This window comes from Pseudoliparis swirei, chromosome 3 (assembly GCF_029220125.1).
Source record: "Pseudoliparis swirei isolate HS2019 ecotype Mariana Trench chromosome 3, NWPU_hadal_v1, whole genome shotgun sequence".
Classification (NCBI taxonomy): Eukaryota; Metazoa; Chordata; class Actinopteri; order Perciformes; family Liparidae; genus Pseudoliparis; species Pseudoliparis swirei.
This window is the reverse complement of record NC_079390.1, coordinates 17,891,343-17,916,927: the sequence shown is the minus strand read 5'-3', so window position 1 is coordinate 17,916,927 and position 25,585 is coordinate 17,891,343. Positions and strand designations below refer to the sequence as shown.

General features: G+C 41.0%; 1 protein-coding gene across 4 annotated transcripts in view; it reads right to left on the bottom strand.

Moving 5' to 3' along the window:
• ntm (neurotrimin) overlaps positions 1-25,585 on the bottom strand; it is a 507,513-nt gene that overhangs the window by 111,086 nt on the left and 370,842 nt on the right. For 2 of the 4 annotated variants that reach the window (XM_056411524.1, XM_056411526.1), the window contains exon 1: positions 24,937-25,451. In XM_056411524.1, the coding sequence (XP_056267499.1) occupies positions 24,937-25,109 (173 nt within the window). In that variant the 5' untranslated portion in view covers positions 25,110-25,451. Of the gene's footprint in view, positions 1-24,936; positions 25,452-25,585 lie in introns of those variants that run through there. The other 2 variants (XM_056411525.1, XM_056411527.1) reach the window with 2 other exon arrangements.

Below are 25,585 nucleotides of genomic sequence, written 5' to 3'. Positions count from 1 at the left end.
TGCAACTCATTTGATAAATAAAAGTGTGAGTTTTCATGGAAAACACGAAATTGTCTGGGTGATCCCAAACTTTTGAACGGTAGTGTACATACACATATATACATACACATACACACCCACATACATATAAACAGAAAACAAAAACAAAAAAAACAAGAGAATTTCAAGAACTTGTCCCCATTAACCGTTACTTATGATGCTTCATCAATGCTGTTACGTCTATACTTCTCCAGAGTCATGTCTTTAAAAAAATTCTCGAATATCACCAGATTTGTTACTTTCTTTGATGTCATCAGTTAAAATATTCCACTGTTTCACCCCACAGACAGACATGCACATGCTTTTTAGAGTCGTATGAACAATTGGCTGTTTGAAATTCCATCTCCCTCTTAGATCATACTCTCCTTCTCTATCTCTAAAAATGTTTTGAATATTGCCAGGAAGTAAATTATCTTTAGCTTTGTACAGAATGTGTGCTGTTTCGAACTCTACTAAATCCCTAAATGTCAGTGTACGTGATTTTAAGAACAGTGCATTAGTGTGCTCAAGATATCCTACATTATTCACTATTCTTATTGCTCTCTTTTGCATCATGCATAATGACTAGGGTGCTTTTGTAGGTGTTCCCCCAAACTTCAACACAATATGTCATGTATGGTAGAACGAGACAGTATAATATAATGTCTGCAATGATTTATAGTTCAGTATGTGCCTTGTTTTGCATATTATCCCTACAGTACGTGCTAACTTGAACCTGACATACTTGATATGTGGTTTCCAGCTAAAGTTGTGGTCGATTATCACACCGAAAAATATGTTCTTGTAAACTCTTTCCAGCATAACACTATCCAACATTAAATCTACCGGAGTATTCGGATGTATATTTCTATTACCAAAAACCATAAATTTTGTTTTTTTTATGTTTACTGATAATTTATTGACATCTAACCACAACTTTAGCTTGCTCAATTCTGCCGTGACAACCTCCAACAGCTGCTGAAGGTTCTCCCCAGCACAGAATACATTAGTGTCATCAGCAAAAATAACATAATTCAGTATTTTAGAAACATTGCACGTCATTGATGTACAGTACAAATAATTTCAGTCCAAGAATTGACCCCTGCGGAACACCACATAAGATATCTAAGAGGAGACCTAGTTACACCCATCTGTACAAACTGTTTTCTGTTTTCAATGTAACTTTTTAACCAATTAAGCCCTACCCCTCTAATCCCATAGCTTTCCAGTTTATGTATTCAAATACCAGGATCAATTGTATCAAACGCTTTCTTTAGATCGACAAAAAACACCTTCTGAATATTTTTTTTTATCACTGTTACTTGTTAATTCTTCGACTAAATCCATTAAAGCCATTGCAGTTGATCTGTTCGTTCTAAAACCATATTGTCTGTCCATAAGCAACTCATATTTGTCAACGAAGCTGTCCAATCGCACAACAAAGAGCTTCTCAAGAATTTTAGAGAACTGGCAGAGCAGTGAAACTGGCCTGTAATTAGTAAATAGGTGTTTTTCTCCAGCTTTGTGTCATGGGATCACTTTAGCCGTTTTCATTTTACTGGGAAAGCTTCCCAAGTCGAACGATAGATTACAGATGTAAGTTAGAGGGTCTACTATAGTGTCAATTACTTGTTTTATTAAAGTCATGTCGATACCATTCCAATCCAGAGATGTTTTGTTCTTAAACTTGTGAACAACATCAATAATTTCATTTGTATCTGTACCTCTCAAATAGATAGTATCTGGATTTATTTCTCCATATAATATTTCAGCACCTCCTCCTTGTGGAGGGTTTGAGCTGAGGTGATAAAGATGTTCTTAACCAATTGTAATGTGGATCATTGAGTATATCTGAAGTGTCCTGGCTCTTTCCAAACTTTACAGAGTTTCATGAAACTAATGAATCGGATTGTTAGGAGGCATACATTGTTTCTGGCTGAATGACTATTTTACCATCTGGTAAGTGTGTGTATAGTAAAGCTTTCTGACAGTACATCCTGCAACACCTTTACTCCCCAGGGACATGATCCTGTTGAACTTCTGCTCGGTGTTCAACACCATCCTCCCAGACATCCACCAACCTCACCCTACTCATTGTGCCACTGTCCACCGGTCAGTGGATCGCAAACTTCCTGACAGACCAGAACCGGTTGTTGAGGCTGGGAAAAATCACCTCCAGCACCTGGACCATCATCACAGGCGTCCTCCTTGAATGTGTGCTCTCCCCACTGCTGTTCTCCCTCTGCAACAAGGACTGCACCTCAGGGGATCCGTCTGTTCACCTCCTGAGGTTTGCAGTCGACACAACGGTCATCCGCCTTTTCTGAAATGGGGAAATGTCTGCACGCAGACGGGAGGGTGAACAGCTGGCCCTCCGGTGGGGTCAGAGCATGCTTACAGTATATGTGCACTTTTTACTGGTTTGCTAACATAGCAGCCAGTCAGCAATAAAAAACGTTGTACAATCAAAAAAAAGATTCAAGCCCTTCTTAGAGGTGACACATTTAAATATTGTTTGATACATTTAAATAAATCAATTACAAAACGAAGATATTTATATTGAATGGGTGTAACACAAAATGTATGAATACTTCCATTTATTAGATTTATTTAGGTTACACTCACAAAAACGATTCAAGCCCTTCTTAGAGGTGACACATTTAAATATTGTTTGATACATTTAAATAAATCAATTACAAAATGAAGATATTTATATTGAATGGGTGTAACACAAAATGTATGAATACTTTCATTTATTAGATTTATTTAGGTTACACTCACAAAAACGATTCAAGCCCTTCTTCGAGGTGACACATTTAAATATTGTTTGATACATTTAAATAAATCAATTACAAAAATAGATGTTTATATTTAATGGGTGTAACACAAAATGTATGAATACTTTCATTTATTAGATTTATACCCTTTGCGCATGCGCTTTCTGAAAATCAGTTGTTTGCATGAGGTGAAGACACTTTCAGGGCTGTACAGTGGTGTAGTGGCTAGCACTGTCGCCTCAAAGCCAGAGGGTCGTGGGTTCAATTCCCAGTCGGGGCGTTCCTTCTGTGTGGAGTTTGCATATTTTGTTAGTTAGTTTATATTTTGAGTTGGACAAACATAAATTAATTTAATTTAATGAATATCGTTATTTTATTTTAGATGTATTTGATACAAATGAGTTGGACTAACTTAATTACATTTTATTGCACTGATGTGCTAAATTTGAGTTGGAGTTGCATAACATTTTTGGATGGAAAACCTGCCACCAATTTAATTGAGTTCATCCAATGAGTCATTTCTTTGAGTGTATGACATGTTCAGGTTTGACCAAGGAAGTAAAATATGTATGCCTTCGTTACATTGGAAAGTTATAGGATATATATTCAAAGACCAATTAACACTTTTTAATCCTTCCACGAAAGGTTTGCCTTCAGATTCACCACTGATAATTACCAAATAAGCAAGAATCTGTCTTTCTGAAAATCACCTACTCAACAAAAATTGTTTACATAATCTACAATCATATAATACAATCCCTGCTATTCTAACTGGTGCAGGCTAATTGCAAAACATTTGTTAAACAAGTGCAAACCTATCCTGTGTTCTTAATTCGCAAAAGTACGAGTGGCATTCAAATAGGTGCAAAGGGGAAAAAACTAGTGCTGTGAAAAATAAAGCGTTAACTCAGTTAATTCATTTACAGGTTTAACTAGTTGGTTTTTTTTTACGCATTTAACGCATGCGCAGAATGAGCTTCCAATCCGTCTGTTGTTGGTCGTCGAGACGTAAAAAAAGTCACTTGCAAAATGAGCTTCCAATACACCACTTCAATCTGAACTATGTCCGCTCTCATGCAGACGGTCGTGCTGTTCATCGGTAATGATCCTTCCACAGGTTCACCTCCGGAAACCTTGTTACGACTTTTACTTCCTGTAGATCAGGGTCTCAACACGTCGATCGCGACCTGCCAGTCGATCGCGGCGTAGTGTTGGTAGATCGCATGACATTAAAAAGATTGGCCCGCCCCCTGACATGTTCTCTAGAGCACGTCTTTGTTCTTTTATTAAACTAAACGTCTGTTGTTGATTGTATCTCCACAGCAGCATGTCATTTCTGTCTCTTCGCGTTGCATTAACACTTATCGATCTCCGTGCGCGCGCCACAGAGCTCCGTGCGCGCGCATCGGGACCGAGCAAAAAAAAAGTCACTTGTCAATCTGTCCACCTGTCCGTGTCCGGGCCGGTGAGGTTTCAGCTTTGCAGCGGTGTCCCCGCCGTCCCTTTCATCACGGCCCAGTTCATGAAGAAAACCCACACAGTCAGTTTGCCTCAGCAGCTGCTAGAGGAAGACTAGAGGCCTTTAGATTGTATCATGGTGGAGTTAATGGTTGACAAACAAGAGGAAGATGTTCTGTTTAACCCTCCTGTTACCTTTACATTTACTAACATATTTTACCCTCGGGGTCAATTTGACCCAAGCAATTAAAACCTCCAGAAAATTATTAGAATTAATATTGCTTCCCAAGTTTAAGTGTGAGGTACTTTATGTTTGTTTGTTGACTACCTAAATAGCCCATTAAATAAATAAAAAAGTTGATATTTCTTATGTTTGACACAGTGAAAAACAGCCTGGGGTCAAATTGACCCCAAAGAACACCGACATTAAACATTGAATGGGGTCAAATTGAACCGAAAGGTAACAGGAGGGTTAAACATTCTGTTTAGGATGAAGATGTATTAATGTTCCATATGGAAGAAAACTGCTAAATAACTGCTGAGTTGCAGCACCATTGTATAGAAGAATGTATAAATGTATATATCCGTCTTTTGTCATAAAACTCTATGTTCTCACAAAATATACCGAGAATATCGGTAATATGTGATTAATCATGATTAATCCACAAAAACCTGTGATTAACCCGATTAAAAATTGTAATCGTTTCACAGCCCTAGAAAAAACACAAGAACCAACATTTCAAAGTCACACACACACACACACACACACACAAACACGCACATACACACTCACTCTCTCTCTCTCTCTCTGACAGGTACAGCCATCCCAGGCATCAGAGACATGCCTACACTCCATTGACATTGACAGCTTGTCAAACTGTGGCCAGGGTCTGAGAGGACACACTTTGCAATCAGCCCAGCATGCAAAAGTGGTGAATCAGAATGCATTATGGGATACAACACTGACTGAGACACTCAGCTGGCCCCTGATCTACCCTGTGGACGTTATCAATTAATAATATGAATTAGAAAAAGGAAGAACTGCATTCCCCAGTCCCTCTAACAACATGCATCATCCTGCACTTTGCATTTCACGTCTGTTTCCCACCTGAAATTCTGAATTGCAGACACCGTGTGCCAGAAAAAATCTATCAAGGCTACAGAGCTCAGAAGTAATCTGTGGTTTTTGGGTATGTTCTGGGAGCAGAAAACAGTCATATAAAATCCACAGGTCATAAACACACATTATTTAATTTGTTCCCTCAAATTAGTCGTGAAAGCACTAACAACAAGACAGGTTGCTGTGGCAGTATCGGTGCCGGGCAGGACAGAACAGGTGTACCTTTACCTCTTGATCTGACTTGTCTGCAACATGCAAAGCACTTTAACATCGTGCAGCTCGTTCACCCATTAACACACATTGATGTCAGTGAGCCCAATGGTAAGGCCAGCACCGTGCAAGGTGCTTCAGTGTCTTGCTCAAGAACACTTCATCGCCTGGACACGAGGAGCTGAGGGTCGTACTGCCAACCTTGTGAAACCTAGACGACTCGCTCCATCCACTCAGCCACAGATACTGAAGTCTGGGGCCTTGGTGACTTGACAGCAGATAGAAAACTGATGAGCATAAGATGGGGAAAGTCTCCAAAGTCCTACGGTGTTCCCAACTCTAATGAGAGCCCGGTGCAAGAGTTTCAACAATCTACGCTCTTTTTTGTTCCAACAGTGACAGGCAGATGAGAATATGAGGGTGCTAGGACATACTGACAGATACAGCAGATAACTTAAACAATACACGGAACTAGCTGAATCCTTCATCGTATTAACGCGTTGCAAACTGTTTGGGATTTTTGGTTGCACAAAACAAGATGTATCGGGAGGCCAGTTGTCTTGACAAAAGACCACCACATTCTCTGCAAATGGGACAATCTAAACAATCGCCATATAATATTTGTTATTGAAATATGGACTTAAGGGTAGGCTACACATTAAATGGGACAAAACCACCATAAAACATGAACACAATGGGAAGCAATTGTCACGACGCTATTAGAGTGGACCCAAAAGCACGACTCAGACAGGAGTAACAAAGAATACTGTCTTTGGTTGGAAACAGGCTGGGTCAAAACCGGGAGATCAGCCGAAGAAGCAAACAAGTTCAAAAACGGGGCAGGGCAGAGAATCAGAGGTCAGAACAGGCAGGTCAGGAATATACACTAATAACGCTGGAGAACTTGGCACAAAAACACAAGACAATCTGGCAGAGGACAAGTGGAAGTGAGGGAGCTAAATAGTGAGGGACTAACGAGGGGAGGGGCTGCAGGTGAGAAGGGCGTGAGGACCAGGTGAAGGGAATGAGGGACTAACGAGGGAGTGATCAGAGGCAGGTGAGGGGAGTTGGATTGACGAGATGGTGTGACAGGATGAAAACAACTATTACAAAAAGGAAGGCGTGGAGCTAAACTGTTACAGCAATAGTAGTATAGATAAAAGTAGTATCCCTCACCAAAACCACTCACACTTTAACCTCCCCATGGATGCTTCACTCTGTCTCCCTCCTCACACATCCCCAACCTCCGAGTCATTTTAATCAGCAACGGCTCCTTCTAACACCTCATCTATTAAATCACCAGGACTGCTTTCCTCCTTCTCTAAACATCGCTCGCCTCCGCCCACCTCTCTGCTCCTCTACAGCTAAAACTTTGATCCATGCCTTCATCCCACCCAGAATGACTTCTGCAGCCACAGCATTCTTCACGGCACATCCTTCCAAAGACCTTAAGACTCCAGTACATTAAGAACTGTGCTGCTCGTCTGCTCGGCCCCGCCCGCTCTCCTGTGATCACATCACTCCAGAGCCACTGGTTTCCTGTTGCACAACATATCCAATTCAAAATACTTCCCCTCGCTCACAAAGGTCTCTATAACCAGGCCCCCTACTGCCTCACCGACCCGCTCCACCACCACACTCCTCCTCTCCTCTGAGGCCCACCTCCAATCTCCACCAGTCAGGACCCGGGGGGTGAGAGAGCCTTCTCCATAGCTGCCCCTCCCTCTGGAAATCACCCGAACATCTGAGAATTTATGTAAAGCGAGTCCGATGAAAATAAAATGCATTATCATTATTATTGTTAGTAGTAGTATAAATAGTAAGTTCTTCTATGTCTTAGCTTTTTAATTACATTTTAATTAACTGATTTGATAACAAAATAGTAGTGTTTGAAGAAATGTTGACCCACAACCCATTTTAAATTTTGTTCAGGGAACTATACTCTTGTTCACCGCTTCCATGTTTTTCCACCAAAAAATATGAAGGAAGATACTTTTTAAGGGAGCAAGCTGAACTAAATGCTGCCCTCTAGCACTCCCTGTATTTAGCTTCATACTGTAATACAGGGCTGAATGGAGACACCAGGATGGAATCTCTCTGCGGATGAATGGAAAGCTGCTGCCTCTCGGTATTGCAGCACCATATTGTGTTGCACTGTGATTCAGACGCTCTCGGAGTCTGTGAAGTGACTCAGTGGAGAGAAGGAGCATCCCTGCCATTCCTCCTCTTTCAGATTCCCCGGTGCATTAACGGCAAAGAACTCTCGTACAGTAGATCTCTACACCCACTATGGCATCCGACATGTGAGCGCTTTAGCTACGTGAGGTGAACCGCTGCTCGGGGGAAGATAATCTGCTTTGAATACCACCTGATTTCCATTATCCTGAGGAAGAGACTTTGCATGTCCTCTCTCAGTGGTTAATGGAGCAGCGATGCCCAGGAGGAATAGAATGTATTCGAGTTGCAGAGCGACTCGCAGCTTGGAAACAGATTATCAACTTACGAACTGTCCAAAATGTAATAAGGCACCGAGGGCATTGTTAAGAAGAAGGATGTGTGTGCATGGATACATCTGCAACAATGTCGGCATTTGGGAACCATCAATTTAAAAAAAGGACGGACATTTTTCACTTAGCATTGAGTAATACTGCACTCACGCTCCTATCTTCTCTGCCTACAACACCGTCATCTGGTATTCATGGAATATACTACTCATATATATATATGAAGCAAAACAGGAAAAAATACAACTAAGATGAGTGGAGAAAATTACTAAAAAACAGGAAAAAAATACAACTAATATGAGTGGAGAAAATTACTAAAAAACACTTGGTAAAAAAGGTAAAACATTTTCAAAACTACAAAACATGTTTGACCTGTAAAAAAGTGATTCAGGGACATTATAATACTATTGCCTAATCATAGACAAGGCACTTTATATAGAATGAAAAAGCATGCATACTGTTTGTGTAATGTACATTAGACCACAGTAACTGTGTTGAATCAACAAAACAAAGCAAAGACAAATGTTTTGCACCCCAGCAAATTTCTAAATAGATACATTACAAGCTCAATCAGCTACATGCTCAGCAACTGTAATGGCACAATCATAATCTTGTGAATGGAATATTTTCTCTACAAAGTTGACAATTTGACTAGAAGGCTGAGCAAGAGGAAAGCATGTAGTGTGTGTGCTTATTATGTGCTTTTTTTGTACGGCCCAAAGATGACACGAGAGGAAAGGTTATGATGTGACCATGAGTATCCATGGTTACATGCCAACTCCCCTATTTGATCAGGCCCGGCTCCTCGCTTGACCTGGACATTGGGTATCCTGCACACCATAATGAAGGCTCCGAGGAGCAAGGATGGAGGAGGCATCTTTGAGAAGCGAAGATCCACTCACAGAAAGACATGAAGCTTTACAGAAGATCTGGTTGTTAGAAGCTACAGCTGATGTGGCTCTGCTGCAGCTCCAACACCACAGCTGTATACCAACACAAATAATAACACCACAGCTGTATACCAACACAAATAACAGACTCCAGCTGGAAGGCATACATTTCAAAATGCCATTCCCATACTGATAAACTGCTTTCTCAATCACGCATGGAGGGGAAATGTTTTCTTCTACCGGGTTAAGGTTGCTAGCTTGTTAGCTAGACCAACACTCTACTGGGTTATGTCAAGGCAATAATGCACCTTGAAAAAATATGCTTCGAAATTTGATGAAGATAACATGGACACTGAAAAGGAAATGGGCAAACATTAACAACCTTCATATATGTTTATTCGTTATGTTTTTTCCCATGACATTATATGTCTCTTTTCAGCCTCTATTTACCTCAACACTTCCTGTTTCTGTTTTCCAAGTAAAAGCCTCTAGCAGCTTTCTTCGGACAGAATCCCATCATTTGTAAACTTCTATTCTGAAACATTTGCAGGACGGTGTTTGGAAAATACAGTTATTTGCACGTCTCCATAAGTTTTTCATTTTGGATTGTAATAATTATTTACAAATGAGCATGCGCTTCTTTTTTGGTCTAAAATGAATATAAATAATATTTAGAAGGAGAATGAGATTAATCAAACATCCTGTTCATTTTTAAAGGAAAAAGACTAAGTAGAAAGCACCGGCAGCAGCGACAACGTTGTCTTTGTGGGAGAGAACGCAGCATTTTGGAGAGGCAGCCGCCACACGCTGCTCACACAGGCCGAGTGATCCATAACTAATAAAAGAGACAGGTAGAGAAGTCCCGTCTGAACTATCTACAGCATCAGTCATTTTCATTCAGTCACATGTGAGGCTAAAACCCCTGTGCAATGGGTAGAAACTATATATTTCCACTCCCCTAAAACATTAATAGCACATTTCAACAAACATGACATTCTCATTTTCAACCTCGGTTAAATTCTGAAAAATGCAGACGAAAAATAATCACGCACACACACTGCTGTTTGGGCTGCACGATATTGGAAAAAAAAGATTTATATTTTTTTTAATGTGATTTTGTAGGCTGGTGCACTTTGAGAGCAACATTATGATTCTAGATAAACCATTGTGTTTCTGTGCTCTGTTACAATTCCATCAATGTTTACCCTGACAAAAGCAGTGTATACACATTTCTCTGATGGGGTAAAACCCTCACAACTACGTTCTCCAGCCTTCACCCCATACCTAAATAAGTGTGATTTATGACAGACGGAGTGTATTACATATCCATGCACCCATAGTTAAATTGCCTGTCGAATAAATCTTGCTGTTTTATAATGTAAATAAGACGCGGTGCCTGTTGTTGACCTTGCTTCCCTCCCCCCAACACAGATTCCTATCCACTCTTCCTATCACCCATAACCCTTGACAGAGTGTGCGTTCATCACATCCAATTTCTCCATTGACCTTATAGTTAAATTAAACAGGAAGCACTCACACAGAAAGGACGCTCATTTTTGTCACATTTCTTCTCTTACAAAAGTCCATCAGACATTGCAGTCTCCCCCTCTAAGAATAAGTGGACATGCTGACAACACCAGACAACTTCTTCTTTTGCTGATTAAGATTTGTAGATGAAACGTGCGATCGCAGCCTTTGACATAGCAGTTTTTAAACCGGCTGCCTTTTAGATAGTGGATTAATTATCCAAGTCTTATTTGGTACATATTATTTCAAGAAAAAAACAGGGCTCCAACAGTACACTATCCTGAATTATCATCCCCAAATATTATAGTGAATACAGTTCTGGGTAGCTTTGAACAAACATGCCAGAAAAGCACTAAGTTTCACCAAGATGCAACCCACATATATAAGTTTCAAACTTAGTTAAAAATACCCTGTGAATAGAACTCTTTGAATATATTTAGCACTAGAGATCTGTTTGTTGGACCGAATTTCTGATTGTCTGACAACGTTGGTGAATGTTGGATTTTTATTTTTTTTATTTATTCTTCCTTTTAAAGGTTGGATTTCTGTGAAAATATCTAAATAAAATATTAAGTATACAAATAACAAACGTGCCAGAATATTTCAGTTATACCTGTTCATCTTCATCCGACTTCACACGATAGCTTTAAAATAGAGTTCTAACTCTAAAATGCACAGTCACACACCCAAATCTTAATCTCCAACTTTAACTACCACTTCCAGCAGTCAGGGCAAGCTAAATGTTGTCATTCTGCTGAATGCCCTCTCTTGTGTATCCTTGTGGGGACATTTGTCTGTGTGAGCAGAGAGATATAACCATAAGCACACACAAACACACACACACACACACTAACAGACAGGAAGGCCGTCTCTGATCAGCCATGAAGGGTGTCTTGGAGTTTTAGCCCGGAGCCCTGCCTCTTCTAACTGCTCTCTGCCGTCTCTTCACTTTGAAGTGTAAAGTCAGTAAAAACTTATTTTAGCCACAGGAGAAGTTTCTTGGGCACAATTATGGCTGGAAATAAATAAAGCCGTTTGTTTCATACCGAAACGCCAGCTGGCTTTTGAGTGGAAACAAGGTAAGGTGTTCACATCGATCGGATGTGCCCATTCGATCGCTCGTTTCTTCTTACCAGTCGCTCGTGGAACGACGATGCCATATCCTGCAGCCAGAGTGTATGTTTACTGCTGATGCGGTAGTATATCACCCAATGACACGTTTTATGGAACCCCTCACAGATGCAAGAACATATGCATCTGGAAGAGCAACCTTTTCTTTCTTTCTTTTTTTTTTTACAGTGTGTCTGCCAGACGTTCCATTTTCTGAATTTACATTAATTTGGGCATCAAACCCTGGATTATGCAAACCTGGATTATGCAAATCTGAACCATGCGTGAAAGTCAGCCAGGTGACGACTGTTAACATAGCATGACTGCATGTGTATGTACTAGGGCTGTCAATCGATTAAAAAAAAGTAACTAATTAATCGCACATTTTGAAATTCATTAATCGTGATTAAAAGTTTTTTTTTCTTCTTTTTAAAGACAAAACTTCACACAGAGCTGTGTTTCAAAGAGGCTCCTACCTATAAAGTGCCAGCGAGGTATTTAATATCGTGGATGATAAACTGTTTCTTCAGTGAAACATCCAGATTAGTAAAAAAAAAGAAGTATATTTGGTCCTGTCATCTTTAACATTGAACAGCAGCAGAACCAGTGGCCTTGGTAACTGACTGACATTCAAATATGTCACGTTAACCCTCTGGAGGCTGGGGGCATTTTCTCCATTTTACAAAAACATGTAAATTCACCTTTTAAAGGCGTTTTCATATGACACATACCCATGTGTTATACATCAAACATTCCAGAACAATCTCAGCTCTATTCAATGAGGCTCAGTTGTCCTCGCGCCGTGTTCTCTGGTTCTCTGACTGACAGGCTGCTAATGAGCCTCACCTGTGTGGTGGGAGGTCCTTTGTGATTTACTGAGTGTTCATTGGTTGTTTTTTTCGCAAAATGTTGACAGACAAACGGATTGACAAATCACGGTGAAGGTTTCGTGTGACGAGTTCTTTCCGTGCCGCGTCAACCGACACGTCGCCCCTCCGTTCCTCTGTGTATCAGAGGGGGAGACGGGAGGAAGGAGGAGCAGGAGGAAACCCGACTGATTCATCCACGAGTTTAAACTGATTTCTGCTCCTTATTTTCGCGGAGAAATAATTGTTTTAAAAACAGAAACAGTGTTAAACCGTACTGCCGCGGTTTGACACTCAGAGGAGTGTAAAAACTTCAAGGCACACCGGAAGTAAACAATGTTGCGTTAATTGCATAAAAATATTTTAGTGCGTTAACGCGGCCAAATTAATCGCATAGATTAACGCGTTAATGCTGACAGCCCTAGTATGTACACATAAAATGGGTTACACTGTAAGTGCCTACTCCAAACGGGCCTCATAGAGGAACCATGGGGACTTCTTTTTTTCCTTGTTTTACCATGAATGTAATTATATTTTTATTCCGATTTAAAACACTCACTCCAGTAGTTAAGGCAATATTTAATATCACGCAGTGGACCATGCATTTGCTGTATTTATAAAATGTGTCTGGCACCCATTCACGAGGCCCCGGGACCTTTGTTTTGCTGATTTGTTGGACTTGAATCGGGGCTCCTTAATATATTTTTATGTATTTGTAGTTGCAGACTGTTCGGCTGGAGGATAATCTATTCCTACAGTCGTAAAACTAATGTCACAGAGGACGGTATGTTGTGATGCTGGAAGTGGGAGCTGTGCGCTCTCCTTAGCGCTGAAGTGATGTTGATGTTGCCGCGTGGCAGATTACTGTGAGCATTACTATCTTGCATGGTCTGACATTTCACGGTGGTGAAGCAGTATTAAAGGCCAGAAACATCTCATCCTCATTATTTTGCCCGACTGCTGCAGACTGCTGTTGTCCGAGAGACTCTGGACAGACACCTGAGTTCCAGTACTGATATCACTTACAAGAAATTCAAATTTATTTAAGAAAGAAATTATCTCCCAAATAAATTGTAAAATATAATGTGGCCTAAAGTGAATAGAATAGAGTCAAACATTTACTCATATTTATTATTATTAGGAATATGATTAAATAATATAATATGTGACAATCTAAACCAAAAGCTGAATGCTAGTCTTCAGTATCTTACAGCCATCAGTTGATGTGTATTGAGGTTCAATATCCAGCCCTGTCCGAGTGACATATATTGTATATTTAAAATATAGGTGGGGGAGAATGGATCTGATTTAACCTCATGCCTGATCATCCGTATGCGTATTACAGTTGGTGTTGTGGAACAGAAGCACAACCTGCATAGTTTACATCCTAAAAACTGGATTGTCACTGTTGATCATTTCATTGATCACTCGATTGATATAATCGATTGATCATTTGGCCCGTTGGACCAAAAACAGTGAATATGCAAGTTACAACTTCTGAGAGCTAAAGGTGATTTCTTCAAATAGCTAGTTTTGTTCAAAAGCCACATATTAAAGTAACATCTGTAAAGACAAAGAAAAGATGACAATCCTCCAGACCAGCTGACACAAAGGAATGAAAAAAATACTTCAAGATGAATATTTCATTCTAAAAAGTTGGCCATACATGTTCTATTAAATAATGGTTTCAGCTCTAAAAATTGTTATTCAGTTTTTTTGTGTAATTCCATACTTTTCAAAACTCTTTTTGTGTTGGAGAGTTAAAGTATTACTTACTGTTGTGTCCCGGGTGCAATTAATGTGGATCTAGTTTTATTGATCGAACTCTAGACTACCTTTTCCCAAACAAACTTAGTTTGTTCATACTTTAAAGGACATTGATTTGTTCATACCTTTGCAGATTGCCTGACCTCTGTGTGAGCTCTGAATATTGCACTATGCCTGTGTCTGATCCGCCACAGCTACGGTGAGGTATGTCCATAACAAATACACCTCTTGTAAGTACAGTACATTGTGTGTGTGTGTGTGTGTGTGTGTGCGTGTGTGTATGTGAGCTAACAATCTCAAGCACATAATCCCGGGCTCTCCAGCTCTCTCCACACTTCTCCTCCTCTCTCTCCCAGACAGGACGGCAGCCCTTTACCTGCTCTGCTCGTGCTGCCGACGGGTCACTCGGTTTACTACAGTCACACACCAAGAGGGGGAGGAGTTTAACCATGCTGGTGGCACGAGCAGGAGCCCCAATATGTTCAATATTAAAAGATCAAATTCAACATTTTGATATAGAACTATAATAAGTAAAATCTATATAAATATGTTTATAATTGTGAAATCTTATAGAGAAATGTTGTTGACATTTATTTACTAACTGACAATCAGTCATTTTGCTTTCATTAAACTAAGATTTATTTTGACGAGTAGTTTTTTTTTTTTTTTTTTTTCATGCTATATGACTTTTCTCCAATAAATGTAGAGCACATCTCTGGTAAATACAATATGTTGTGCGATTCTTTGCGGATACAGCCTACCATGTGTGAAGCAAAGAAAAGATGGTTGGTCGGGTTAATAATTTTATCTCAGATGTGGATGTTTTCATATGGATAGCAGCCATCTTGCATAAAGATACCAGACGATGATAGAACTTTTTTTGTTCATGCTGTGTGCACGTTGCCTATATGGATGCAATATACTTACAGATCCGTAAGGGCTGTATATGTTGTATCAGAATTCAACTTAATGTTAACCGGAAAGTGGACATGGCACACTAATTAACAAGGGAATACAAAGATGGCCCTTCACAGAAAAAAGTTTGCCGACCCTTGTTGTAGAGTAAATGAAAGAAGAAAGTAATTACTGTGTTTATTTAACAGCAGCAGCCTCAGTTGGTTAATTCCGAATCACTTCGGCTTGTTTACAGCTAACAAGAGCTAACAGCGATTTAGTAGCCGGCTGTGAGGTTGAGAGCCCATGTGATTGGCTGAAAGGTGAGGGGGCGGGCACTGATGACCACTCCACTGTCACGAAAAACAACCTATTTACATAATAGGGGATATTCATGATTTAAAATAATTGGTTCATGAAATAAAGGGGTCATTGAAAAAAGGCATTGTATTGAAACATTTTAGTTTTTTGAAAAAGGACATTTTGAAATGAAAGGAATAATAATCTAGTGAAATTAAAATGAGTATATTTATTGGTTTAAGTTTTAATAATGACATGTTGTATCCATTGAAAAAACATTTCATAAGTACTACAATTATTCATTTTTATATTATTATATTGTATATTTTCTCTCTCTCCCCCCATTCAATAGTACATATTGTGTGGCTCTATCCGCAATGGCGGATGGCAGCTCTAACTCTACTGAGCAGTATATTTGTGGCAAGCGTGAACTGTTTGAAAAGACTGGAATATCTTGGTTATTTGAGCAACAGACCTATCAGAGGATTATCACTTCCACAGAATGGGTACCAGAAAGCTTCAAATTGCTGGGTGTTTGGGCTATGAAAATCAATCTGCGCAATCCAACCTTCCCAGCACTTATTTCAGACTTCCTGGAAAGACGAAAAATGAATGTTCACACAAGGGCACTTGTCCAATCAGTCACACTTCATTACAGACGCTGTGTAATTTCTTGGACAGCATTCAAGGCAGAATAAATCACATCAAAGCAAGAGAGTGTGAGAGGGGAGACAAAGAGAAATATGAAAAAAATATCTTCCACAAATGACTAAAAATGAACCGCCACTGTTCCACAGTTCACAAAGTCCTCACACTGTTACCCACTGGAGATATGAGAGTATTCTCATCAACAATATGGAGAGATTGATGTAGGTCAAGCCCTCTCCCAGAACATCTGCACAAGTCTATGTCACGAAATACAACTCCACTGTCTTTCTGATTAAGATTTGGAGATGAAACGTGGGTTTGCAGCATATGACATAACAGTTTTTAAGCGGCTGCCTTTAAGATAGTGGATTAATTATCCAAGTCTTATCTGGTACTTACAATCTCATTGAAAGGATTGGCCTTTTTAACGGGTTTCACACTGATTTAACCTGCTTAAGTAATACAACTGTATCTTTAAATGTGGTACAGTTATAATCCATCTCTAAATATGTATATGGCACTATTGTACTGTAACCCTCATCAAGACTATTATTTTTCTTAGATTTTCCATTGGTTTCAAAACAATGTCTTTGCTATTTTCAAAAGCATTGTAAGCTTATCAAACTGAAATATTAGAATAAGATAAAATAAGATATTCCTTTATTTCTCCCTCAGTGGGGAAATTGCAGCCGTGGGTACAGTAGAGCAGTAATAAAAAATACAAATACAAATACAAAATACAGTAACAATATTAAATATACAGAGGAATACAAATATATATATATACAAGGTCGTAATTAAAGTTTAATAAAGGGAACCAATTTAATAGAACATTATTAATGAGGGCTATTAAGGAAAGAAACAGTTATATAACTGGCTTCCTTGCAGGCGACTGTGGCTCAGTCAGGGTTGTCCTTTAATCAGAGGATCAGTGGTTTGATCCCCAGCTCCGCTAGCCCATGTTCATGTGTCTTTGGGAAAGACACTTAACCTCAATATGCTCCCACAATCTGTGCATGTGTATGAATTATTATTTAGTCTTGGTGCATGTAGCCCCTGTCATCACTGTGTGAATGGGAGTGAATGATGTCTCAGATGTTTGTTTCAGGTGTCCCACAGGGATCAATATTAAGCCACCTGCTATTTACTAAAAAAATATATACTAGCTTAGCCTCATACAATATGCTTGTTGTGTGTGTTCGCCTAATAAAGTCCAGCCAAACATGTACATTTCTGTTCATTACATGCATAGAGTCTTTTCAAATAAAAGTTCCATCTTCACAGGAAATAACTTGTTTCGGTTTAGGCAAAAACAATACTCAGTTAGATTTAGGAAAACATCTTGGTTTGGGATGAAAAATAACTGCGGTGTTACTTAAGTATGTAATTAACATGACAAATCAACCCATGTTGACTTTCTTAGTTAGTTAGTTGCAACTTCATAATTATTTGTCACTTATTACTACAAACTGCTCCTTGAAAAATGGTTACGGTAAAAAAAATGTTCTGCTTCTCCCAAGTGACCAAAAATGTATTTTAAAATTCTACTTGTATTCATATTTATTCTAGTGAACTAACTAGTACTGCGGTCCCCAACGCCAGGGCCACACAGAAAAAGTCAAGAAAAAAAATGTAATTCTGAAAAATATTTTATTTGGAAAAAGGACCGGATACACCAGTGTGTGCGTCTTAGCCTCTCACGAGGTCACGAAATACGTGACACATCTCAAGAGGTCACGTAATACGAAAAAAAGAAGCAAGCAAAAGTACGAGCTCTAACAAACCCACAAGGTAGCGAAAATGAGTGAAACAAAACAAAGGTCTTTGGAGAGCTTCTTTGCCGAGGGGAAAGGCTCCATAAAGAGACAGAAGAAGAAAAGCTTCAAAAGAAAGCTGCATTCAAAGACATTATCAGGAGTCTTAAAGTTCGGGTTTATCGCTGCAGGCGAGTCTAAGGCGCTGAACCCTCTGCTGGCGGCACATTTTAGTGACAAAGAATGGGTCTTAAACAGTGGCGGTTCGTCCATAGGGGGCGCTAGGGCGCCGCCCCTCTTAAAAATTTTAGATGAAAAAAAAAAAAAAAAATACATCCTGTCAAAAAACATTATATGCCAAATCATTTAAATAGTAAATATACCGTGTTGACGCGCTAAATGTGTGTGGGAGACCGTCAGCCTGTCAACAACCACTTAAGTTAATGTGAAAAAATATAATATATCGCCACTCATTATCACGGAGAGAAGCCCCGCTCCTTTTTCGGGTCGCTGGTCTAACGTGTGTACGGCATCGATAAAACATTTCACGGTCGTTTCAGTAAGGACGGCTTCTCATTGGCGGATGAAACGTGAATCTTGGGTCGCAAAAATGTGCGCTCATTGGCCAATGACATAGTTTTATTATTTCACGTGACTGGACTATTCGGCAGATCAGAGACCGGCGTTCCCTCAGCGGAGCTACGCGAGCAGGTAGCTAACGGAGCTGTCAGCTGGAGGCTCAGTGAGTAATGCGCTGTTTAATTTCCCCTGTCTGTTGTTCCAAAGGGACTGAAACTCTCTGGAATACAACGGGGGGAGGGATCTAAAGAGCTGCAGACAAGTGTAAAGCACGAATCTTGCCGCAGTTATCTAGCATGGAGCTAACTCGCTAACAGCATGAAGCTAACCCTGTCTTATTAGTTATTGAGACGTTTGCCCACTTTAAAGAGAGGAGGCTACTTGTCTTTACAGTAGTGGGTCTGCTCTGTCACCCAATGTAACATGTGATCTCTTTCTGACTCTATTCTGCTCTGAACCTCTTTCATGTGAGGGTGAAACTCTTTTATTCTGTAAACCTCTGAAACCCAACCCAATGTTTCTTAAAGCTGCTCTGAACCTCTCATGCTCAAAGTTACAGTGTGTTGATAGTTGTTATTGGACAGTGTTGAGCACGGTGTTTTCTTGAAATAAAGCTTTGTTTTTTACAATATTCTACTCAAAACCTCTTTTCTTCTCATTGTTGAGTGCTATTTAAACTGCGCCCCCCCCCCAAAAAAATTTCACCAGCCGCCACTGGTCTTAAAACATATTCAACCTGCTCACTGAACTCTGTCACTTCAGGGGAATGACAACTGTTTTCAAGTTGGCCTACAAGTCGCTGCTGTGTGGGGGGCGAGTGAACAGAGGAACACTAGACATGTTTCAAACGTTGACCAGTGGAAGAAGCTGAACTCCATCACTTGTCATTGCTTTTAAAAGAGTTTGAGTTGTATTTCCCAACCACAAATGACCTGACTGCAAAAGAATAGACCCACGACCTATTTGTAAACAAACACACCCGGTGAATCGAGCCCGTCCAAGCCAGAACGTCTGCTCGAGATCGCAAATGACGGTGGACTTAAAGGGACATTTGGCTCCACACTTCTACCGGTGTTCCGCAATGACAGCGACCAGAACTCAGTTACGGAGCGGACGTAACAAACACACGTCGGTGTCGTTGTCTCAGCGGCTCGTTGCAGATGAACAAGGGCAGGGCTCACACTAATTCGGCGAAGTGGTGACTTGTATTTTGATGCACTTTATGCCGGTCGTATAATATTACCATGTCATATTTATATGGCCGGTCCGTAAAAAATATTTCTGACCCGGAACCGGTCCGTTGCTCAAGAAAGGTTGGGGGCTGCTGATCTAGTATACGTGTGACTGATATATGAGCCATCTGCATATGCACATTCTGCTTTTCATAATCAATCTGTGCCATTTTGATGATCACTAAAGCAAGAAAGGAGGTAAGCTCAGTGGGGTGCAACCCCAAGGTCGTCGGTTCGATCCCCGCTCTCCCCATTAGTTGCAAGTCAAAGTGTCCATGAGCAAGTCACTGAACCCCTAGTTGCTCCCCGGGCGCATCACTGCAGCCCACTGCTCCTTAATAACTAAGGATGGGTGAAATGCAGAGAATACATTTAGTTGCCTGTGTACCTGTACTCTGTGCAATGACAATAGATTGAATCCAATCCAAAAAGATATCCACATATCTTTCAAATGTGCCAAACCTAAATTATAGTAAATCCCCACGCTGTAGACAAACAGAAGAGGAACCGCATTGCATTGTGCTACAATCGTTTCTTTTGGACTGATAGAAATGTATGATTTTCAGACTAAAGAATCAGTGATATACACACACACAAAAAAAGCACATCTACCATTGTTTATTAAAATGAGAAAAATGTAATCACTTATAACTGATGAAATTGTACAGTGGTCCTATTCTGCTGCCATTCTTGCTATCAGAGCCTTTTTATTTGGATGGTGAAAAGCCCTTTCTGGGACAGTAATGTGAAGACAATAAGTGAAAACTTGGGGCTGATGGATAAAAGCCTGGCTAGACGATGCAAGGTGAAAGAAAATGGAATTACAGAGACAATCGTTAGCATCCGTCTGTGAAATCAAATTATCAGCTTTCCAATCTTGGCCCATGGCATCCGAGGAATTAAATGAACGTCCCCTAGAGAGCAGATTAAACTTCACTACACCAATGCATGTATTCTTATGCAACGAGCTAGAAGTATAAGAACACACATTCATACGTGTGTCAGGAAACTATTTCGACATGCAAACTAAATATCAAGGCAGTTAAAAGTGTGTCCCTGTTTGGAACAAAGCCTCATTCCTGAAACATTTAACCTAAATCCCTGATGCATTCTATTGGGCAACGAGGAGAGAAAGGAATAAATGTTAACATGATGTGGTTCTGAGACCAGCATGGTCTGCTCCAGTAGATAAGCGTCTCGGAAGATTGGCGGGTCACCTCGGCCACTGTGGTGACATTCATTAATCACAGTCTCAAGAGGCAGCGTGTCTCATTTTTTTAATCCATTTGAATGGACACAGTCTTGGGAAATTAATGTGCTTCTCGTTGAATCCAGTTAGAGTCTGTTCTATGACAAGCACAGTGCTGTGCGTTTATCGTGCAGAATTTATTATGGAAGGAGATTTACAGTCACTACTTAAAAGTAGTTCACAATTTGCTTTTGCAATGGCGGTGTGGTCTTTGTGGACTGAAACACCTCCATCATCTCGTTCTGGGTGCAATCAAACGGCATCACAGTTAAGAAATCATCTTCTCTGCTTCTGGCTGTGCAAGTATGTAATCAACAACATTTTGTCAGAAAATGACACAACAAACCTCCATCTGTCTAATGCCGAGAATTCCTATCTGTATTCATATAAATAGAGAGTGAAACTTTGTTCACGATGCAGCACTTTATTTAGATATATTTCAAACATATCTTTTGTTTTAGGAATTGTATATGGTCTATTAATGAAGTAGCATCAATCACTATGAGGTGGAGGGGAAGGTGAAAACAATTCACGTGAGGCAGGGATATATAGAGCAGAGGGGGGCAACGGGGGAACCCCCCACACACACCCTCTCCCCCAACAAATATGGCACCCTGTATATCTGCAATATGTGTGTTGTGATGGTTGTCGTTGTGCTATAATCTCTGCATAGGAGGTTTTATCAGGGGATCCGCAGGGGAGTGGGAGCTCAGATCACTTTGAGATAAAGTGCTATGTATTCATCAACTCCACAAATTAGGCCACGGCCCTGAAAAACAACGCAGAAAGAAATAGGGAGCTCTGGCTCTCCTTCGCTTAGAACGTGAAACCACCCTCAGTTGTTGCAGTTGTTAAAAAGGGGCAACTATGAGCTTGTTAGCACAGAGAACAACAGGAGGGCTGAGACTCACGTCTATAACACTGTGTGTGACAGAGGAAGGCAATACATCCGAATTATCCAGGGACCATGAAGGTAATACAAATGGCTCAGCCAGCTAAGGGAGGGTGGCCTGGAGGGTTTGGCTTTTAACAATGCACATACTCTCCATGTGCTGTTGGACTGTCATGCTCTGTCTCCCCACCACCCTGGATAAGACCACTTCCAGTTGTGTGTGCACTAAGTACAGCTGACTTAGAAGTCATTGTGGACATCACTCAGGAAGTCCCACGAGCATATGGAATAATACGGACACAAAGGAAAACAACTCTTTGAATTCATCAAATGAAATTAGTGCTTTTAAAAATGTCAATAGTCTCATGGATTACCTGTGACCATGCAAACATGACCCATGCGGTGAATGAAAACAAAGTGCTGTTGTTATCCATTATCAAGATGAGTGAACGGCTGACTTTATGGACAACTAGACAGCTGGACTGCATTACACATTGAGCATACAGCCTTACAACAGCATGCACTTCAGATTCAAATGCCTTTTCAACACAGCTGATGGTATGAGTGGGGCACTCAACAAAAAGATGAAAGCAAAGTACAGCCATCAATGTAGGCCTGAAACAGACATTACGACTCAGCTTGGAGGATTGATGTGCATAACCGCCAGTCCCGCTGACCTGAGTACAGCTGAACAGTTCATGCCAATAGTAATAGAGGCAAAACTGGAACGAGTCTTCCATCAACAATACAGCAGTAATATGGAGCTGATCAGAGTAAATAATGAGCTTTAACAGTGTGATATACAGCAGACACATGGGACTGTTAGTGATGCGACAGCTTACAGTTTAATGCCCTGGAGCAGTATGCTGTCCACGGTCCTGAAGGAGGACAGGACAGCTGTGTATTCTCCATGGTGCTGAAGGAGGATAAGAGTCTGCCCTCAATGGTGCTGAATGGAGGACAAGAGTATGCTCTCAATGGTCCTGAGGAGGACAAGAGTATGCTATCCATGATACTGAAGGATGACAGCATTATGCTCTCGATAACAGCAGTAAAGTCTGAAAGTGAGGACAGCACAATACTCGACTGGAGTTGTCAAGTACTTCAACAGGAGCCTACTGCAATGGTTCTTTAGTGTGCTTGGAATGAAAAATTACATATTTCTATTTATTATGAGTTCATAAGAAATGTAAAGTCTCGCTTGAGATGACAGATGAGTGTAGATTCCACACATCCAAAAAGATGAATCTTCGAGGATACATTCTGTGTAATGCAAGCTAAATATTCAGTCATGCCTTTGAAATTATTCGAAGGTATTCTAAGCTATGCTTTCTGTAGTCCAAAACAGCACTCCTCTCTGCAGCTCTCGCTCACGTTTCCTCCTTTGTTGTCCAACAACAAGTCCTCTCTCGTGAGATTTGAGAACAGGACCCCCACCTGAGCGAGACTTAGTTCATCAGAATAATAAAGAGACTCGATCAAGAGAAACCATTTATTTTTCCCCAAATGGGTTCTTTCCATAATGATGTTCAACACTTATGACAATCTGAGCCTGTCAGTTGAAATAAAGCACTTTCAGTGGATGTACATTAACGATGCAGAATTCCCCCAAAGGATATCATTGCAGCCCGTACGGCGTCTGTAGCGCTCTCACACAAACACCTGATAAAATAGGGTCCAGATTGAAAAAGCCTACGTTTTCTTTTGAGAGGACATGTCAAATTATCAGCCACCAAACTTCCTATAAATGAGTTTTCTTCCCAGTGGGCCCATAACAATGTTTCGAGTGAAAAGCACTGCGATTAAATTGCACTTGTAAAACGGACACAGGACAGGGAGTCTTAAATATAGTATATATGAAAGAACCAGTGCAATATAAAACAAAACGTATGAGTAGTAGTAGTATTGTTGTAAATATAAACTTGAAACCGTGGTTATACGCCCACGAGACGGAGCAGATTTGTGGACATGGTGCAGGACTCTGCATGAATTAAAATGAGTTGTAAGAGACGTGCGAGTAAAAACCACGTCTAATACACGTTCAGTCTAAAAGCGGGGTTAGCCAACTGTGGCTTGTGTTCATTCATTCACTCACAAACACACACACACACACACACACACACACATATCAGTGGTTGTTGCAGGCAGACTTGGCAGAGTTCAGCACTACTGAATGCACCTTCCTGGTTGTGTAATATAGTTGTTGTAAATGTACTAATTATGTTGTGTTGAGGCATCACAGACCTGTGCCATATAATTAGACATAGTACCCTTAGTCTACATCATTTGAGTCCAACCAATAGAGAGAATTCTGGAAATAACTTTCACCTAGAAAATCATTTTGAAAAAGGAAACCTCAAACACACTCGTGTCACTTCCTTTAACTTAAACTCGTTCATTCAGGCCCATCCGTCGCCACAGTGTGAGAGCAGAAGAGAGCGACACTTGAACTGCTCACGCTGGCCCCATGCCCTCCTGCCTCCCACACATCACATCTCACCAACTCTGCTTCACAAATAAACCTCGTTTTGGCCGTAGTGATTATTGCTGTACATTTCCCGACAGCACTTGAATGCAGCATAAATCCGTCTGCGACCAGTAAGCCTCTGAGGGCGCGGAGGAGGGGAAAGGTCACCGCAGACAATCTCCCGTCCTGAGGAACTGCTCGTCAATTCCTCTCTACTCCGACAGTATTTATTGTATGTGTGATATATTTCCTACCCCCCCCCCCCCCCCCCATCCGTTCATCATCAGCACACACCGCCTTTGCTCTTCCTCTCCTTCCGGAAGCGCACTTGTTTCCTCCTCTCCACCTTTAGTTCCGCACCATCACACAACAATTCAAACCACCAAGTCCCTCGTGAACAGCTGCTAAAGTTGAGCAGAGCATCGCTCCTGAAGTGACCCCGTTTTCCACAGATAATAATCCTCTGACATCCCCCCCCCCCCCCCCTAATTCTCCCAACAGCGGGGACATGATGAAGCAGAAACACTTCAGCCACTAAGCACCGCAATTACCACCGCCTGCAGGCAGCGTCCAACTTTAGGGGAAGAGAATTCCGAGGCAGCGGCTGAATAATATAATAATAAATCCAATACAATACAATCAATTTCCAAAAGAAAAAGCAGCGCCCGACTCACCTGAGAAAGACCGTCTCTCCCTGCCGGACGGTGATGTTGTCCATCACTTTGTTGTCGGATTGAGAATCCCCTTGGCTGCCGACCGGCAACCCTGCAGGCACAAGAAGCAACATCCTCAGAGAGAGAAGAAGTGTGCATTTGGAAAGAGCGATAAAGTATCCCGGGACAGACATCGTCTTCAGACCGAGAGGGGGAAAGAAAAAAGAAAAGATCCCACAGCGGACAACGAGTCAGTGTCAACGGTCCCGTGGAGATTATTTACCCCCCAGTTCATTAGTGTTAATCCAGATCTTGTCAACGGGGAGGAGACACGCGTCCCTATATCTGACTGCACCGCGGTGCATGCACTGTTTACTGCCTGCTGCTGTACAAAAGGGACCGGAGAAGAAAAAAAGAAGCCGGTCCACGTCCGCTGCCGGTCTCGACTTCACCAGGTCTCGAACACACGGGGAGACAAGAAGCAGCGCGCTTCGCTTCACGGTGGCATAGCAGCGGCTGCTCTGCAGTGTAGCTGCCCGGCGGACCCCCGGTAGACACCAGAGTCATATAGAGAAGAGGGGGGGGGGGGATTTGCATCGGTAGTCAATGAGTTGCGTGTCGTTGCTGTGCTTAAGAGCCCGTGGACAGGACAGCTGTGGTCGTGGTGAAG